The sequence below is a fragment of the Cyprinus carpio genome, chromosome B8 (genome assembly GCF_018340385.1).
Source record: "Cyprinus carpio isolate SPL01 chromosome B8, ASM1834038v1, whole genome shotgun sequence".
Taxonomy (NCBI): domain Eukaryota; kingdom Metazoa; phylum Chordata; class Actinopteri; order Cypriniformes; family Cyprinidae; genus Cyprinus; species Cyprinus carpio.
Window position 1 is genome coordinate 14,491,149 of NC_056604.1, and position 20,477 is coordinate 14,511,625.

Below are 20,477 nucleotides of genomic sequence, written 5' to 3' on the forward strand. Positions count from 1 at the left end.
CCCCTGGTCTAAGTGCTACAGATATTCTTCAGATCATGCTGATGGTCAACTGGGCCAGGAGAATCCGGCAGAGGTCTCGCACAGGCCCCTCAGAGGGAAGTCTGATAGATGGCACCTCTTGGCTATAGTGCGAGTTGGCATGCATATCCTCACTTCCTCTAATAGCTTATTGAGCGAGGGGGGTCTTGTGAGGATTAGAAAGCGCTGGCTTAATGTGCAGGCTGCATGCAGTCAATAAAGACAGCTCCTTCCATGATAAATCTGCCTGACATATTACCAGAAACACTTCAGACATCAATAAGGATTTGTTTAAGAGAATATGAAAAATAAACAGTGGGCTATTATTTTCACTGGGCCGCTGGCGCTACGCTAGCGTGGTATTGGTTTGCGATGGTACGTGTGCAGAGCTGTTGGAGACTCTGGAAGGAGATGTTTGCTGGTCAGATGATGGTTGGTCATTGGCCTTTAGCTAGCAGCTGTGTGTTGAATACAGCCATTCAGAGTACAGCAATTTTTTTGTGCAGATAAACAAGGTTATGTAATTCATGGTGTTGTCAAGCGATTGGATGTTATGTTAGAGTGATTTCTAATGGACTCCAACAAAAAGTTCTAGTTTGTGATGTTCAGTAAAGTAGGAAGTTAACTAGATTCAAAACCTAATGATGTTAAAGGGAAAGGAAAGAAACATCATGTGGTTCAGTGTTAAAATTTTGGAGTTTTCAAAGTTGACATAAACAAAAAAACAACATAAAAAAAAAGAACATTTAATTTCTGTAAAAAAAATCTCCTTTTGTGTCCCATAGAAATGTTAACAAGTTTGAAATGAGAGAGTAAATGTCTCTGTTAAATTTGACAGTGCTTTTCTTTTGGTTCTGTTTGGAATGTAGCACCCAGAATACATTGATTCTTTGTAGCTTTTAAGATGTGAAGAGCTTGAAAGTCTTGATTCTGAAAAAAATGTGAATAAATGGTTGTGATATGTTGAATGAATATGGCTTTTGAGAGGTTTACTGTATTTTGAGAGTGTGTGTTAAGAAAAATAAGAAGTGGGGCTACCTTTGGTCTTTTTGGTTTTGATCAAGATGGCTATATGTGCCCACTGTGATACTTTAATCTGGTTTTGAAGACTTCTTTCCTTTGTAATTTCGAGTTTTCAGTTTCTTTTATTAGTCTTCAGAACATAGTGTTGTGGCCTTCAAGTTAGTCTTGAACAGTCCTTCTTTTAGAAGACTCATGGTTTTCAGAAACCCCCTTAATATTTTTCATTCTACCCTCCAAGAAGTTCAACTGATAGGGTTGTGAGAGAATAGTGCAGATGTACATATATCTCTCTCATACTTCCATAGTTTTGGGAACTTGCTTGTCCTTGAGTCTTTTCTTTTCAGCATTACTGAGGATGTTTCCACTGTTCACACAGAGTCCTCGCTAAACTTCCTCCTTATAAAAATAAGCATTTTCTCTGCGTGACCTTCAGAAACTCTCCAGAGCCAGTTTGGCAGTGTATGACAATGTGTGTAGACCTTTTATGAAACACCATTAGGCCCAAGGCTCAGACTAAATCCAAATTGTATCGTATCCACCTCCACAATAGTCTACCAAACTGGTTTTGGAGATCCAAGGAGACTCCGCTCGTCTTTATCAGTGGAGAACGACTAATCAATTGAAATGGCGGCCTGTCTCGCTGCTTCAGAAGAACGGTTTCTTCAGCCATAGGCAGAGCTAATGCTTGTATGATGAGCTTGAATCTGGGTATATATTTTTCCTTTAAAATCCTTTTCGTAAGACTTAATTTCTTTGATGTGAGCACAGTAAAACCTTAAATCCCTAATTGAGCATTAGGGATCTTATGAGTCAGTCAGAACCCACTATGAATAATGTATGACTGACAAGCACAAGTTAAGTAATGTTTTGATAAATGTTAATCTTTTTATAGAATTGAGAGAGAATGGTTTGTTCTGACCCATTTCTTACTGAACTTGACGTTTTTGTTATTATTTCAGAGTATTCATGCCTTAATTTTCATTCCAGGAAATTATTAACTAAACTGTTTGAAGTGAACCATGTAAATGTCTGGAGAAACTCCACTTTCACTACTTTTAGTATGATAATGTTGGAACGCTAATAATTTAGCATGTCACTGAGGAAGTGCTGTTAAGGCCGATCTGCCCTGGTGTGACAGAGAGACAGTTTCCTCTTTGAAATGAATCAGAGAATCGTGACTAGATGATCTTTACCCAAATTTCCCATTTAATTTGATTTGTTTCCTATTTATTTGATCAAAATTGACATTATCATTATTGTAGCATTATCATATAAATAATTTATAGATTTTACGTATTAAATATAAACGTATATCAAAACAGGAAAAAAAGAAAGAAAAATAATTCTGCATATTTTAAAGAATAATTTATGCAGTTTTGACATAATGTTAATTTTAAAAATATACATCTACACTTTTCTATTCATTGCCCTTCTGTTTGTCATAAGAACAGTCATCTTATATTTATGAAAACATTTATAAAATTAAGCTTTTTATATATAAATAAAAACAACTACTATGTACTGTGTATTGGTATTTATTTATTTATTTATTTTATTTTTATTTTTTAGCTTATTTTCTGTTACAGTCTTGATAAGTTAATAGTATCATAAAGATTATTAGTGATTTTTATTTATTTATTTATTCTAAAGGCCTGCTGTGTCGTATACTGTATATCCTTTGCCAGGGTTCCTTTAGTTACTCTCTGGCTGGAGTTCAAACCCATAGTCTTTGTGAGATCAGCCCAGATCCTCTTGTATTCTATGTAAAATTCACTCAACTACATTAAAACAAAGCTTTACATATTTACTTTCCTCGCATTACTCTTGATTGGATATGACGTGGCACTAATTCCCCTCTGACTTTTTTCTCAGAATTTTTCCACAGCTCATAAGAGGAGGTTAAAGCCAAGTGACATTAAGCTTTAGCCCATATACAGCAGCATTGCCTCCTGCTGAAAATCAAATCAAATTATGAGCATTAGCTAAGCTGCTGTAGGAGCTTATGCGTTTGCTTCAGGTAAACACTTGTGTCAGCTCCAGGAACAGATCTGCCACCCTCAGAATCATGAACGTCAAGCTGTGCTCTCAGTAGACTATTTATGATACCCTGCTGACACTAAAACCGGTTCCCTCACTTACAATGTCCATAGGCATTACCGTTGGACTGTTTTTGTATGTGTCTCTTAATACTCTATGACTGTTTTTGTTGCTTTTAGCTCAATGATTTAGTCCCTTTATAAGCTGATATAATGATTTCTCTTCTATTGCTCTTTCCAGGAAGAGCCATTTGTGATGGTCTCAGAAAATGTGCTTGGCAAACCTAAGAAGTACCAGGGTTTCTCAATCGATGTACTGGACGCTCTGGCCAACTACCTTGGCTTCAAATATGAGATCTACGTGGCCCCTGATCACAAATATGGCAGCCAGCAGGCTGATGGAACCTGGAATGGTCTTATAGGAGAACTGGTTTTTAAGGTAAGACACAATATCTATCTGGGATGTGCAAAACTTGAATTGGGGAGCATGAATTTAAATTGAATTTAGCTACACCCTCAGGAAGTTGGATTGGAATGACAGAAGAAAAATGTATTTGTTGCATTCTGGGAAAGATGGTATTTCCACCCTAGTCCTCAAAAGTCCTCAAAATCAATCAATCGTCCAATCTGTCTGTGTGTCTATCTATCTGTCTGACTTCAAACTTCACCCTTGTATAACTAACATGTTTAAAATTCAGTTTTAAATGCGGAAAAACTCTGCTCATTTATGTATATATACACTACATGGTCAAAACTACTATATAGCCCCTTTCACACTGCGATTCCGGAAAATACATGAGTAATGTGTCCCGGCAATTGTTCCCGGGTTGCTAGATTTTGCCCCTTTCACACTGCCAGTGATTACCCGGAATATGTGCGTGCGTTCACACACAACCCGTAAAGGTCAGGGTGTGGCGTGTAATGTACGAGTCGAAAACGCTAGGCACGTTAACTTTCACTTAAGCTGGCGAACTAACTGATCTCTGCTTCGTTACAGTTTGCAAATATTTGTTTCGTCGCGAACGTTGATCTGCCTTGAAAAACACCCGCTAAAAGAGTCACGTGATAATGTGCGTCATCACTACGACACACCCTTTACGGCATTAGTTCTGGCTTTTGTTCACACAGCGCTCGTTCCAAGACTGAACCCGGCAATGTTACTAGGTCCCCAACCCAGGATTAATCCCGGAATCAATCCCGGGATTAATCCTGCGTTCACACAGAAGGTGACCCGGCAGTGTTCCGGCAATATTCCGGGTCCAACATGCAGTGTGAAAGGGGCTTATGTGAACACCCCTTATTATAATGAGATGGCTATTTTAGACAATTTTTTTAAAGGGTTAGTTCACCCAAAATGAAAATTCTGTCATCAATTACTCACCCTCATGTCATTCCAAACCTGTCATGTCATTTAATTTTTGCGTTGTGGTACTCTTGTGAACACGCATTGAAGACTGACACAGAAGTAGTTGCTGAGTAATTGATGACAGATTTTTCATCTTTGGGTGAACTAACCCTTTAAGTGTTAATGCTTATTTAAAGCTGAAAGTACCATTTCAAACTATTTTAATGATGCAGAATTATTTTAGCACAGTCAGCACTGCCTTTGATTTGCCCACCATAATACAGTCTGGCTGAATGCTGCAGACTTGTGTGCTTTGCATTGGCTATCTTGGGCTTTTCAATTTCCCTAGTATTCCCAAACAGTCTGCACTGCTTTGATAAAGAAGAGTGCAGATTTCTTACATGTGAATGAGGGAAAACCTCAAACTGAAATGTTGTCCGCTGGTAGATAAACAAAAGGCAAATCTCACAGCAGTGAGAGGTCAGATACACATTTCCAGGGCCATTACTCCAAAACTCGCACTGTTTTCCATTCCCTAGCCTTTTCAGTTCTGCGACACACCTCCATCCCTACTGTTTCCTGCGCTGAGAATATTCCTCACCACTGTTCGGTCAGAGGAACAGAAATATGACCCACAGTGTACTGCTGCTTATCTTCATTTCCAGAGAGATAGACCAAAATGCAAGGAAAATATTAAGGAGCACTAATCCCACTGTTACAGTCTCTGTTGACACATTGTTTTCCAGCAACTTCACATCTGTGTGCTTTCATGATACACAAGACCTTTGATGTTTTATTGCATTTCGGTATTTCAGCATCAGCAAAAAAAGGTTTTGATTTTTCACTTGCTTTTTGTGTTCTAATCTTATAAAAACAAATTTTAAAAGGCTTTTATGACATGATACAACAGGCCAGGGCATTACAAAGGGGAAAAATTTTCTTTACAAATGTTTGTGGTCAATACGATTGAGTGATTGATTGATTGATTAATTGATTGATTGATTGATTGATTGATTGATTGATTGATTGATTGATTGATTGATTGATTGATTGTCAGCAAGTGTGCATTAAAAATGGATGACTGAAGTGACAGTGCAGGCTTACATCGTTACAAACAAACAAACAAAAAAATCTTTAAAAAATAAATAAAATGCTGTTCTTTTGAATTTTATTAAAATCCCGGGGAAAAAATAAATAAATAAATAAATGTTACAGTTTTTGAAGGATCATGTGATGTGAGTTAATGGCTGCTGAAAATCCAGCTTTGTCATCAAAGGAATAAATTATATTTTATAATGTATTAAAATAAAAAAAAAATAATTTTAAGGTGTAATAAATAAATATAATTGCCTTTTTTATTCTAGTATTTTTTATACCAATTTCATCAGTAAGTGGTGAATTTTTCAAAGCTCTTAGTACTCTCCTAACAACTCATCAAAAGGTTTTTTTTTTTTTTTTTTTTATAAAATATTACAGCATATTTGCAATTGACTTGGTATATTAGACAAAATCGGCAAGTATCACAAAAACTAAGTGTTTCGTCAATACACAGCTGTCATTTCATTTAATCGTACTCATGATGTAGTTAATGTAGTAAATAAATATCACAGGTATTATGGATTTAGGATGTCTGTTTGTTCCTCAATTGATAGCTCTGCATTACAAAACAGTAAAAAATAAAATAAAATAAAAATTCCGCACCTCTAAGGGACAGTTTGAAGCATGTATTTTGTATTGTTTGCTGTTGAATTAACTACAGAACTACTATTACTCAACTGAAAGAAAAACAACTAAATCAAACTAAAACAATTTGCAGCCTATATCATGAAGTGCACTTTTTGAACAAGAGTTTTGAGATGTATTAGTGTCAGATGAATACTATCAAACAATTTATCTTAAAATATCACAGAAAATTTGATTCTTCTCATATGACCCCTTAAATTTAAGTAATAATTCAGTAGTTAGTTCAGTAGATTTGTATTGGTGTACCAATTACATAAAGTCAGTCTATCCAGTCCTCATTATTCTCATTATTCTGAAAGTGTAGTTTGTCAGGCCCTTGTTATAAAGCAGTAGTCTGGTACTACCAAGTTTCAGGGTCGAGACAATCAGAAAGGCACTCGTTGTGTGGATTAACATTTGAGAAGTGATCCGGGCGCCGGATGCTTCTCTAACCCTACTCAAACACAGAGGTCCTGTGGGGGTCCCCGATCTCTGAAGGTGGCCAGGCAGGTTAATGGGAGTCAGACAGGTGACACTGGCTCTCACCCTATGATAATGACGTGCCTTTGTTCTGCCGATGGTAATGTCTCTTGACAGGAACTCTCTCAGGCTGCAGAGGTCTCATCTAATCTCACTGCTGCAGTGCGCACCTAGTCACAATAATTTCCAGAACTGCCAAAAAGGAAAGAAAACATATTAGATGTTGTTTAGCATTTAAAGGCCATAAAAACAATATTAGTTTTGGCAGCAGACGGTGTTGCCTCAGTATTCATTGGAGGAAGATGTGGATATTTTTATTTATTTATATTGCGATTGGGGACATTGAGGAGTGCTGTGAATTTTTACGCTTACTGATTGAACATAATGGAAATTAGCATTTATCATTAAGCTGATCTCTTTTTGAAGATGAGATAGCAAATGGAAATAGATTTTTACATTTCAGTATGTTTTTATCCAAGTCTTGAAGATGGATGTTTTTTAAACTGAGTTTCTTCATATCCTCCATACACAATGACTAATGATATTTTAAATCACTTTTTAATCCAAAATAACCTGGATTGGTTCAAGGTATGCATTTTTCAGTCCCTGTTGCAAGCACATCACAGTCATGTTTCAGTGATATAGCCAGTTTTAACTGATTTAATGAATCGAATGAATCACTATTTTTGCTACTGAAATTTAAATCTGAGACAATGTTAAAATGCTTATATCATAAGGAATCTAATTTTTTCTTTATTATGTGAGAAGTGTTTTATTATGTACATAACTTAGGGATCTCAAAACATTCTTCATAGAGAGATTAATTGACACTAACTTGCAAAAACATCTTTCATAAAAAAGGTAATTTCAAATGCGCTTAAAGAGTGCATTTACACAAGTCTGTAAAGGCACAGTAGGAAAAAACACCCTGTTTTTCTGTTTCAGCTTTTTTGTTAAGTGTTCACTGGAAACTGGAATCCATTTTTACCAAATTCTTTTATAAATATTTTAAAATGTGAATATTTTAAAAAATATATGTCAATAATTTTATATTTTTAGAATTTAATGTGATTGTTAATGTGTGTTTTCTGTGAAATTCTGCTCTCATTTTGCACTTTTTTAGTGTTTGGATTGGCCCAATATTATTCTTGTTTTATGCTGTAAGTGTGATGCACATATAAATCTGTTCTTTGTGTGATCTGGTTTTAAATGTCGGTTCTCTGTGTCTTTTTGTTGGACAGAGAGCAGATGTAGGTCTGTCAGCCCTGACCATCACTCCTGAGCGGGAGAGCGTGGTAGACTTCACCACTCGCTACATGGACTACTCCGTCGGTGTGTTGCTGAGGAAGGCGGAGAGGACGGTGGATATGTTTGCATGCCTGGCCCCTTTCGACCTGTCTCTGTGGGCTTGTATAGCCGGCACAGTGCTGCTGGTGGGCACTCTGGTGTATCTCCTCAACTGGTTGAACCCTCCCAGACTGCCGATGGGTTCGGTCTCCTCCACGACCCTCTACAACTCCATGTGGTTTGTCTACGGCTCCTTCGTTCAACAGGGTGAGTTTGTGCATGACCGTATGATATGCTTTGTGTTGAAGAGAAAAAAGTAGAGATACAGAGAACAGCAGGGCAGAGAGATAATTTTAAGTGCTCACTTTCTGTTTAAAGTGTGTCTGTGTGTAATGGTAGATGTGTGTGAGTGTTTTGTGCACCAAAGATTATATATTACAAAAGGAGGAAAATACAGCGATAGAAGGAGTCAAGGGAATCTTGAAATTATACGCAAATCATATCTGCACTTTCTGGTTTTCTTTCAAATTCTTAAAGGGTCAAAAGCTGTTTTTTGGACAAATCAAAGAGTGGGAGTAGGGAAAGGGGAGGGGTAGTCTATAGAAATGGGAAATAAGAGAAAAGAAAGAAAGAAAGAAAGAAAGAAAGAAAGAAAGATTTGGGGAAACTGCTTCAGTGGCTGTCAGGGTTTTGAATCCTCAACATTTTGAGTGAACATCAATTGATGTTATTAATTACCAGCAATATTTTGGCATGTTTTGCTGCAGATGGTTTGTGAAAACGCTAAGGCCAATTCTTATGTCGCGCGTGTGTTTCTGAGAGAAAGTACTAACTATAGCACATCATTTGTATGCATTTTTCTAAACCCCTGCAGATCTCGCTGTAGATTTTTTTCTCATTTTAGAGAGATTAACTTGGGGTATGGACAAAAAATGAACATTTATTGCTTGTATGTACTCTGTGACTTCCAGAATCCAATAACAACAACAACTACAGAATGAAAGTTTCTGATGATTATTGTCTTTTTAAGGAAATATGGACATTATTAGTTATAAAAGCCTCTAATGGTCTCTTCACTCATGAAGTGTTCTCAATATGTGCTTTTATTGAAGAATTCAAATGTGCCAGACGTATGTCTTTGACATCTATACACTACACAACTCTTAAGTATAATGAACATGTTTGATATTTTGAGGTGTTTTCATTTGGCATGCATCTCCTAGCAATAAGGCTCATGTTTCTGTATAAATTTGCTGTGTTCTGAATGAATTGAAAGTCTAGTGTGTGATCTTTTATTGTTCAGTGTATGTTGGCCGAATTTATATTTTTAACCATTAAAAAAAAAAAAAGGCAAATGTACAATGTCTAGTGTTTGCTTTAGATGTAACAGTAAAAGAAAAAAAAAAATACAAGTGGTGTATAGGAGAAAATTTGCCTATACATGTGCCTTTGGTTCAGTTTCATTTAATTTTCGATTGATATTTTTAAACACAAGGATGTGTCCTTTGAAAATTTTCATGTAGATGATGTGTAAACATGGCCATGTGAGACACTTATTGAGAAGATAAAGTAAAAATCCCTATTTTTGAAACCATCAAACATAGCTTGTTTTATTGTGGTTGCAATAGTTGTATTGGGGGTAAACAATAACATTTCCTTTAATAATTCCATTAGAAAGCATTAATACAGTAAAACTGAGACCTAAGCGATGTTACGTTCTTTGGGTAAACACTTCATTATCCAATGGAAAGGTTGACATTTGCATGGAATTGTACTTAACCAAATATCAGTAAATTTACATGAGCTGGTTATAATGATAATGATTATAATAAGACAGCCTAATTGCTCCCTTGTATCTGGGTCCATTTCTGTTATAATTGCAATCTCTGCTTCTTTTTGAAACATGCTCATTATGGTGAGAAATCAGTTTATTAATGCGCTTTCATTAGACCACTGAACCGAGTTTGGTATCTTTTTAGTATGAAATTGTTTAAATGGAGCTGATTACATGCTGTTGAATAGGCTATGTCACCAGAATCAAATAAAGACGCAATTGTATATGAACAATTGCGCTGTGTGCTCACATGCATTCCTCCAACCACTTAAAACATCACTATCATCCTTTGTCTTGCAGCCCTGTTTGATGTTTTGCAGAGAGCTGGTTGTACAAATACACCCAATCTCTAAAACAAGAGAGAAGGGAACGGGGAGAGAAGGGATGTAGCTGGAATGGCATAGCTGGTGTCGCTCTCTTTGATGAGTCACTTTCATCTGCCTCACAAAGACCTCTGCCTCTCTCCTCTGATGCTTCTTGACTTTTTGTTTTATATATCCCCCTTAAATAAATTTCATTTTCATATTAATTTCTATGCTGCTTCTTTCTGTATATCTTATACAGAGAGAATTAATTACATGTGAGCTATTTCATGTTGTTGGACCTTTCCAGTTCATAGTATTCTCAGTTCAAAGTAAGTTGACTGCACTTGTGGCTTAATGTAGACTACTACAAAATTTGTACTGTTTAGTGGTAAAATAGTCAGTTTTCGCAAATCTACTTTTTTGTTGCCATGACAATGTAGAAATGTAAAACCTAAAATCACAGTGAAATTGATGAGACCTTCACAGATCAAAAGTTTTAATTAATTATAATCATTTTATATTTAATCAAATTTTATAATTATTTTTTAAATGATACACAATAATAAGAAAAGTTGTTGTTATTGTTATAATTACTTTTTCAGTGATATTTTTTAAAATCAGTTTTATATAACTTTTCTGTTTTTAAATGCCCCAAAATTGGCCCCATTCACTTTCCATTGTAAATGTTTCACCACACCATATTTTTGTTTATAAAGAATCATCTGTATTGATCCTGATGCCTTTTTTTTTTCTTTTTTTACTTTTTTTTAATTCAAAAGAACCTGAAACAAAACCAACTAAGAACCATTGCATTAATTTTTTAATTATATATATATATATAGATATATATATATATATTTTTTTTTTTTTTTTTTTTTTTTTTATTATCTGGTCTGTAACCGTTGCAAAGAATTGTAGAGCCTGTTAATTAACACATGCTGAGTAAACTAAACCCTCAGTTGGTTTTGAATGGTTTTGAATTAAATTTACTTTTTTTAACATCTTTTAAATCCCAGAAGATCTTCCATAAATCTTTCTTTATCTGTGTGCGTTTGTAAGTAAAATGTGTGGTTTTGTAATTAATGCCAAGCTCCCTGATGTCTTAAGCTTACTAAAGGAACCACGTTAATTAACTGAGAAAAAGCATTTGTGCTATAAGATCTTTGAAGCCGACCACTGATTACTCCGCAAACTTTCTTGCGTGTACTGTAGCTTTGTAATGAACTGTAATTCAAATTTTCCCTCTATAATGCACTGCAGTCTTTATAAGCACTTTTTACTGTACTGTATCACTATAGATACTGCAATACATAAGAGATGTTCAAATTAAAAAATAAGCAGTTTCAAAAAATTCAGCATTGCATCAGTATGTTTTATTTTAGCATCTTATTTTTCTTTATTAAATTCGTATAAAGAATTGGCATGGGGAACTACAGGAGGGCTTCCGAGGCTTAAGCCCCAAATGTTTTTAGTAAAGCCCCGAATGTGTTTTGGTTTTGTTTTGTTTTTTTGTTTTTTTATTGCCTTATGTTTCCCGCAAAGTTTTCAAGCCCTGTCACATATAAAATCATTCAAAGCTGCAATCTGTTCTGGAAATCAGATGTATTTGTAATTGTAGTTTATTCTGCAGAAAAAAGAAAGCTCATTTAAATTACTGCTGAAGCCTTCTGGTATGTCAACATCCCCAAAGAAATTTGCAGTTCCCTTTCATTCGGTCACTCTCAACGTCACGTCGGTGACCGACAAATTGGGATATCGCTTTGATTGACCAATGTACTTTGAGTGTAAACTAAATGAGCCAATGCACATTGGCACGCAATTATTGCTTCCAGCTGCCGCTGATCATAGTGTGAGTATAATAAGGCAGCATGTGCAATGCATACCAGCTTTTCGCTTTGGAGCCGAGCGTTAGTATCGTTCTGTTCAACTGTGTCTGCTGTGAACTACGTTTCTTGGTGCAGTCGTTACCTGGCAACGGTTGATGGTCACGATCGCTGCCTCACGTGTGTGGGCATCAAGCATGCTGAGGTAGCCTTCGTGGATGAGTCATGTTCTCACTGCGGGAAGATGACCATCTCGGAGCTGTGAACCAGGCTCCGCTACCTTCAGGGGTGCAGAGTCCCATTGCCGCTGCCACAATCTGGGACTCGTTCTGGAGGCCGACAGACGAGAACCACTTCCAGCTGTAGCGCGGGTGGTTTGAAGATTACAGTGGTGGCAAACCCCGCAGGGAACCAACCCTCTGGTACCTTCGATCCAGTGGAGCAACCCACGGAACGCGCTGGGCCCTCTTCAAAGAGCGTACCAGTGGTATCCAGTGGGCCTCCCCCCAACCAGATGTCGATCTTAGCATCAGAGAGAGAGCTGTCCGATGAAGATTCAGCCACGCTCCGGGAGGGTGGCAAAGCCTGAATCGGATCCAGAGATGACAGCTATGCTTTTCCGGGCCGCCGAGAGGGTAGGGGTCGAGTGGAAATCTCCACCACGTCCCGAGCCCTAGTGGCGGGATGATTCTTTTCTTGGGGTTGGCTAACACTGGTTCTCAGTGCCCCGCCCCGTTGCCTTTCTTCCCAGAAGTGCATGATGAGCTCACCTGGTCGTGGATGGCACCTTTTACTGACAGAAACTGGCCGGTGGGCTCCTCCTCCTTCACCACCCTCGACGGCAGTGCAGCGAAGGGGTATTCGGTGATTCCCCCAGTGGAGTGGGCGGCAGCGACGCAATTGTGTCCTAAGTCTGCCTCCTGCTGGTGGGGAGACCCGGTGCTTCCTTCCCAGGCCTGTAGGCATTCGTCTGGTCTAACCAGCAGTGCCTATATGGCTTGCGGGGAAGCTGCTTCCACCTTACACGCTATGGCGTTACTGCAGGTGCACCAGGCCAAGGCACTGAAGGACCTGCATGAGGGTGGTCACGATCCAGAAGTTCTGAAAGAACTCCGAACCGCCACTGACCTTGCGCTCCGAGTTGGGTCCCTGTGTTCCACCTCGCGGCCAATCTTGGATCTGCGAGTTTTGAATGGAGCCCTTCATTGGCTTCCATTCAAGATGTTGACACAGAAAAGCATCTTCGCGGGTGTGTTTGAGATTGGTTTGCAGCGATCGACCTATCAGGACAAGCATACTTTCCCTGTCATACTCAACCCCTGTCTCCCCGTATCTTCACGAAAGGCGGCTCCTGCTCCCCTCAGAGAGCAGGGTGTTTGCATACTCAACTATCTAGAGGGTTGGCTTATACTAGCACGGTCTCGGGATCAGTTGTGCGAGCACAGGAACCTGGTGCTCCGGCACCTCAGCCTGTTGGGCCTTCGGGTCAACAGGGAAAAGAGCAAACTCTAACTGCAGCAGAGGATCTCTATTCTTGGTATGGAATTGGATTCGGTCTAACAGACGGCGCGCCTCACAGAGGGGCATGCGCGATCAGTGCTATCCTGCTTGAATATGTTCAAGGGCAGGACAGCGGTCCCACTGAAACTTTTTCAGAGGCTTCTGGGGCATATGGCGGCTGCAGCGGCACTTACACCGCTCAGCCTGTTCCATATGAGACTGCTCCAGCACTGGCTTTATGGCCGAGTCCCGAGGTGGGCGTGGAAGCGCAACACTCACTGGGTCCAAGTTACACTGGCCTGTCGCCAAACCCTCACCCCGTAGACAGATCTTGCGTTCCTCCGAGCAGGGGTGCTCCTAGAGCAGATCTCTAGGCATGCTGTGGTTCACACGGATGCCTCCAACACCGGCTGGGGGGCCACGTACAATGGGCATGCAGTCTCAGGGGATTGGATGGGCCTGCAGCTGCATTGGCACATCAATTGCCTAGAGTTGTTAGCAGTGCATCTTGCCTTGATCTGCCTCAAAGGACGCTTACGACGAAAGCACGTGCTGGTTCGAACAGACAACACAGCGACCATTGCGTACATCAAGCGACAAGGTGGTCTGCGCTCCTGTCGCATGTCACAACTCGCCAGCCACCTTTGGAGTCGGAAGGTTCTGAGGTCACTTCATGCTGTTCACATTCCGGGCCTGCTCAACCGTGCAGCCGATGATCTGTCTTGAGCAATGCTCCCGGGAGAATGGCGACTCCATCCCCTGACTGTCCAGCTGATTTGGAGATGGTTCGGAGCCGCTCAGGTAGACCTGTTTGCTTCTCCAGAGACCTCTCACTGCCAGTTGTTCTCCCTGACCGAGGGAACACTCGGCACGGACACACTGGCACACAGCTGGCCACGGGGCCTATGCAAATATGCATTTCCCCCAGTGAGCCTTCTCGCACAGACACTGTGCAAAGTCCGGGAAGATGAGGAGCAAATCTCACCCCCGAAGATGCCTGATTGCGGTCATGCTTTCCTTTCTGCAGCAAGGGCTGGAGCGAAGGCTGTCTCCCTCCACCCTCAAAGTCCAGGTTCCCGCTGTTGCAGCGTGCCATGACCCCGTGAATGGGAAGTCTTTAGGTAAGCATGACCTCGTCATCAGGTTCCTTAGAGGGGCCAGGAGGTTAAATCCTTCCCGGCCCCCCTCTATACCCTCTTGGGACCTGACTCTAGTGCTAAAATCACTACAGCTGGGCCCATTCGAGCCTTTGCATTCAGTTGAGCTAAAGTTTCTTTCATTGAAAACTCTGCTCCTGCTTGCACTGGCCTCCATCAAGAGGGTAGAGGACCTGCATGCATTTTCAGTCGACGATTCGTGCCTAGAGTTTGGGCTGGCTGACTCCCAGGTAATCCTGAGGCCCCGGACCGGCTATGTGCCCAAGGTTCCCACTAGACCCTTCAAAGGCCAAGTGGTGAACCTGCAAGCGCTGCCCCTGGAGGAGGAGGCAGACCCAGCCCTGGCTTTGCTATGTCCCATCCGAGCATTGAGATGCTACGTAGACCGGACACAAAGCTTCAGGACCTTAGACCAGCTCTTTGTCTTATACGGAGGCCGGCAGAAGGGGAATGCCGTCTCTAATCACAGGATGGCCCACTGGATTGTGGATGCCATAAACCTGGCTTATCAGGCACAGGGTGTGCCCTGCCCGTTCAGGTTGCGAGCTCACTCAACTAGAAGTGTTGCATCCTCCTGGGCGCTGGCTCATGGTGCCTTGCTGACAGATATTTGTAGAGCTGCGGGCTGACCTTCCAAGTCACCGGCTCAGCTCCTCAGTGAAAACCTGGTATGCATTGCACCTTCTGCCTTATTATACTCATGCTGTGATCAGCGGCAGCTGGATGCAATACTTGCATGCCAGTGTGCATTGGCTCATTTAGTTTACACTCGAAGTAGATTCAGATTCCCCTTCAGGGAACGAGGGTTACCATACGTAACCGAGACGTTATGGCAAAGCCTGCAAATTTTTAGAAAATCTGATCTTTATTTATGTCTCGAGCATCCAATTTACATATACCATTGTTATTCTGTATATACAGCTCAGACTATAAACGTTTATAATATTAGATAATAATATTAAAAGCAGGTGTAACCTTTTGTTTAAGGATTTATTTTATTTATATATATATATATATATATATATATATATATATATATATATATATATATATATATATATATATATATATTAAAATATACTTAACTAAAATAAATCCTTAAACAAAAGGTTACATATATATATATATTTTTTTTTTTTTTTTTTTTTTTTTTAACTTTATTCATATAACATATCTAGGCAAGGCAACTTTTTCTAATTTTTAGTTTTTTAAGAAGAAAAATATTTTACATGTATTTAATTTCAGGTTGACTAAAACAACAACACTAAAGCACATCCACATTGTGAGTCCGAGTGCTGTCCACAAGGCTGTCAGCTCTGACTAGGTGTAACACTGTTAACATTTACTAGTAAAATATACCATATTTCAGTATTTCATCAAAGAATAATCCAATAAGCATCCAAAGACATCTGGGCTAAGTTCCAAATATCCTCTGACCCTTGAGCGCCCCTTAGGTTGGTTAGGTTTTGTGCAACTAATTAGAAGTGGTTTCTAAGGCATATACTTTTCTTTGGAAAATATAAAAATCTAGTATTCTTCCAAATAAAGTTTATCCACTGAAACAGGAAAGTCATGGATGTGTTTGATAGTAGATCTCAAGGGCGTTTTCTCTTGCGGTTCACAAGTCGACACAGAGATGGGTTAATTCGAAGTGCTATGGCATCAGAAGAGAAAGAAGTGAAACAGACTACAAGGAGGTGGAAAAAATAGAAAGAGGGATAGGTGACAGGTTCAATTATCCTACCTTTCAAGTGGCTTGCAATTAGATGAGTTTCTGTGGCACACCGATGCTAAACACAGTTCGATATGTTCTCAGAAACAAACACACACACACATAAACATTCGTTTTTTTTCTCCATTTCCCCCAATTTGTGTTCACACATCTGTTTAACTCGACCCTCACTCCTCAAACCAACCCTAACATGCATATACATACTAAAAAGTGTAGCGTCACAATGAATATGAGGGCCACAGGCCTCTATCAGTGCTTTCATCTCTGTTCTTCTCTCTTATTCCTTTCATCTTCGTTCTGACTGAGCTCCCCCTCGTTCCACCATCAAGTTTGAAATATGAAAAGCGCATACTCCAACATTGTAGATTTCACTCTCTTTCTCAGCCGCGTCATACGTCAGTCTGGAGAGAGACATTATAATGGCTTTGAAGAACCCTGTTTTTGTCTGCCACTTAGAGAAGAGAACAGAACAAGCTATTTTTTTCTTTTTCGTCTCTTTTTTCCCATACAACATGTCCTTTGCCTTATCACTGACACACAGAGACCCAGTGCTGGGTTACTCAGCACGGTGCAGGATTTGCTCTGACTACCGTTAGCTTTAATCTGTACAACCATGGGCAAACCAGCACACAAACACCCTCAATGGCTTGCGGGTCTTCGTCATTCCAGCATTTGAGCTTACAGACGGGTGCTCACAGATGTGGACAGGAAAAGTCAAACCCCAGATGACCCTTCAGTCAAAAATTAGACAAACTGAGAAGACATACATTGCAGGAAGTGCATGAAATCCTGTCGCAAATATCACCCTAGAGGGTCTGCAAGCTTTGAAATGTTTCAGAATCTTTTTTCAGGCCAAGGACCCCCTGCTGGGTAATACTTAAAAGTGGTAGTTGCGTTTTAACCCTGGCCTAATAACGTGCATTTAGCACCATATTAATGTATTTCCATACATTTTTTATGAATTTTGCATTCCAAATCCATTGAAATAATAATTTAAAATTCACAGTCATATACGTTTAATGCATTTTAAAATATTTATTATATTTTTTAACAAATGTATTTTTAATCTATACACTGGCACACATTGTGGTAAGTTTAAATTAAACAGAATTACTTAATTGACATTAAGTATTATGAACTAAAAATTAACATTTTTACATTTATTAAACTATGTTCATGTTAATTTAAATATGCCATAGTTCTTTGTCAATTTGTGTTGATTCACAATACATTCAAAATATTTTATCCAACTTGGAATGTGAAATATATTAGAAAATATAGAAATTAACATTATCTAACTTTAATGAAGTCAGTATTTTTCTTTGTTAGATCATGATACTTAATGCATTAACTAATGTGAATTGATTACTAATGTGGGAGGGACAATGAATCAAGTAACATTTTACAAAAAGGTGCTATTTGTTAACATAAATGCATAACTAACAATAACTAAATCTGAGCAATACATTTGTATTAATTAATCTGTTAATATTAGTTAATAAAAAAGATCAACTGTTCATGTTAGTCCATTAAGTGATATTAAACAGATGCAACTTTTAATTTTATTAGCTAATGTTGAAATTAACATTTAACTAAGATAAATAAATGCTTTAGAATTATTTTTCATTGCACGTTCATCTTAACTAATATAGGTTTTTTTTTTGTTTGTTTTTGTTTTTTAAGTGTCATAAAGTGTTCAAATTTAGCTTTCTTAAACTTTTTAGTAAAAGCATATTTTCATTTATTAGTCAAAAATAAGTTTCAGATCAAACAATAATTGACGGACCTCCTAGCGCACCACTGCAGACCCACTGCTGGAGATTGAGCAACACATCGCCTCCACTGACCTTCCTCTTTCCTGCACATGGAACTGATTTCATCATCCTCCAACCCTACTGTGCATATAGAGGAGATGTAATGCATGCAATATTGGAGCATAACTCAGCACTATATGATTCATCGTGAATGTGTAAGAGAGATTAGTGTATAATTTCAAACCTTGCTGCGAATTGCCACTGGGATCCGAGATGTAAGCTACCGCTCAGCAGTGCTTCCACAGTACACAGCTCCACACGCTATAAGCATAAATATTCTTCCACACAAACAGATGCGCACACACACACTGTCTGATATAGAACACTCATGAGACACAAACTAAAAGCTGCTTTACATGATATGTGTGACTTCCCACCTTTTTTTTTTTTTTTTTTTTTTTCAGTAATCTTACAGTAATCAAGGTTTTTTTTTGTTTGTTTGTTTGTTTGGTTGTTTTTTTTTTTTTTTTTTTTTTTTTTTGGCAGCTAAGTGCAAATAGCAATAAATGCTATTTACAGTAAATAGCAGCAATTAGGTCCTATTTAGCAATTAGCAATTAGATGCTATTTACAGTAAGTGAAAAGTACCCATTACTGCTACCTGTTTTAGTGTCACGCTGGTAACTGGACCTCACGACATATTGACACAGTAATACAAAATAACTTATTTTTAAAATTCTGTTAGCTAATGAATGTATCAAGGCTGAACAACCACCATGTAGAACAGGGTAGGACTGGTACAAAATTGCAGGCTGGGAAATCTCACACTCATCCAGGCCATCCCATACACCCACAACAAATAAACTATATTATGTCAAAATTTGCACAATATTTACACCATGACAGTGTTTTACTGAACATGTTATTGCATTATCATGAGTCATATATTTCTCTTATCAAAATGGTTTATTACAGAAAAAGTAGAGTAACCATATTTTTTAATTGATTACAAACTTTTTCAATTTACCACCATAGTTTTACTACAAATTTCATGGTTAGACTATGGTAAGAGTAGCAAAACCATGGTTAATTTCTGGTTACCATGGTTTAACTATAGTAACCATGGTTTTTGGGTTTTAATTTTCATAAGGGTTGTGTTGTTATCTGCTCTAGCTCAATCTAAACGTATAAAATAAAACAATGTTTTATAACATTTGTTTGCTAAATTACTGCTGTAACTTTACAGTAGATAATGATGTCCTTTAGTATACAGTATTTTGAGTGATGATGGTAATTTAGTTTAGTTTACACTATTATTAATCCTCTGGATGCTAATGCTAAGTTATGCTAGCAGTGAACAAAGACAAAACTACAGTAGCCTATTCACAGATGAAACTGACCTGCACTTGAAGGCCTGCCTCTCTGATCCACCCGGCGCTTTCACTCCATTCTCGAGTCACATGCATTGATAACTCTGATAGTGAAAGTGACGTGACATTCAGCCAAGTATGGTGACCCATACTCAGAATTAGTGCTCTGCATTTAACCCATCCGAAGTGCACACACACAGAGCAGTGAACACACACACACACTGTGAACACACACCCCGGAGCAGTGGGCAGCCATTTTATGCTGCGGCGCCCGGGGAGCAGTTGGGGGTTCGATGCCTTGCTCAAGGGCACCTAAGTCGTGGTATTGAAGGTGGAGAGAGAACTGTACATGCACTCCCCCCCACCCACAATTCCCTGCCGGCCCGAGACTCGAACTCACAACCCTTCGATTGGGAGTCCGACTCTCTAACCATTAGGCCACGACTCCCCCATAAATAGAAACCTTTTGGCGGAGACGAGGAGTGCGTGCGAGCCAAATCGCGTTGCCAGTAAAGACTAACCGATTCATGATTTATTAGAGATTTGTTATTGAATGTTATTTGTACTTCGTTACTTCCCGTCTCTGTTTACACTAATTGCAAATAGCGATGAATGCTATTTACATTGAGCAAATAGGAATGGATTCTATTTACACTAAGTGAAAATTCAGTAGCAGTAATTTTAGCGATATGCTATTTATACTAAGTGCAAATAGCTATAGATTCTAGTATTTACAGTTAAAATAGCAGGATTTTCTGCTATTTTACTACTCAACTCAAATAGTGGGAATTATCTGCACATCAGTATTCTAGTACATTCTAAAACAGTATGCAATAACGTATTGAGTGTAAATTATCATTTTAATTCAAATTATTATACTGGTGCCACCTCGCTGGGACAATAAAGTCCTCCCTACACCTACCCTAACCCTATCCGATACTTTATTTCCAACTTTTTGATTATGTCATTCATTTTTATTGAAAATAAATGCCTTTCCGATGTGATATGAGATTTTAAAATGAGGGCAAAAAAGTTCGGCAACAGATGGGTTCATACCTAGGTTGAACACATCAAAAAGACTGCGGCATGCA

At 38.8% G+C, this 20,477-nt stretch overlaps 1 protein-coding gene across 4 annotated transcripts in view; it reads left to right on the plus strand.

Annotated features, from left to right (window-relative positions):
- The window catches only part of grid2 (glutamate receptor, ionotropic, delta 2), a 382,152-nt gene that overhangs the window by 287,135 nt on the left and 74,540 nt on the right, over positions 1–20,477 (plus strand). For all 4 annotated transcript variants that reach the window (XR_006155441.1, XR_006155442.1, XM_042729881.1 and 1 more), the window contains exons 10-11: positions 3,319–3,516; positions 7,866–8,178. Coding sequence is in view for 2 of the 4 variants with exons in the window: in XM_042729881.1 (XP_042585815.1) it covers positions 3,319–3,516; positions 7,866–8,178 (511 nt within the window). In the remaining 2 variants the exon portion in view is untranslated. The remainder of the gene's footprint in view (positions 1–3,318; positions 3,517–7,865; positions 8,179–20,477) is intronic.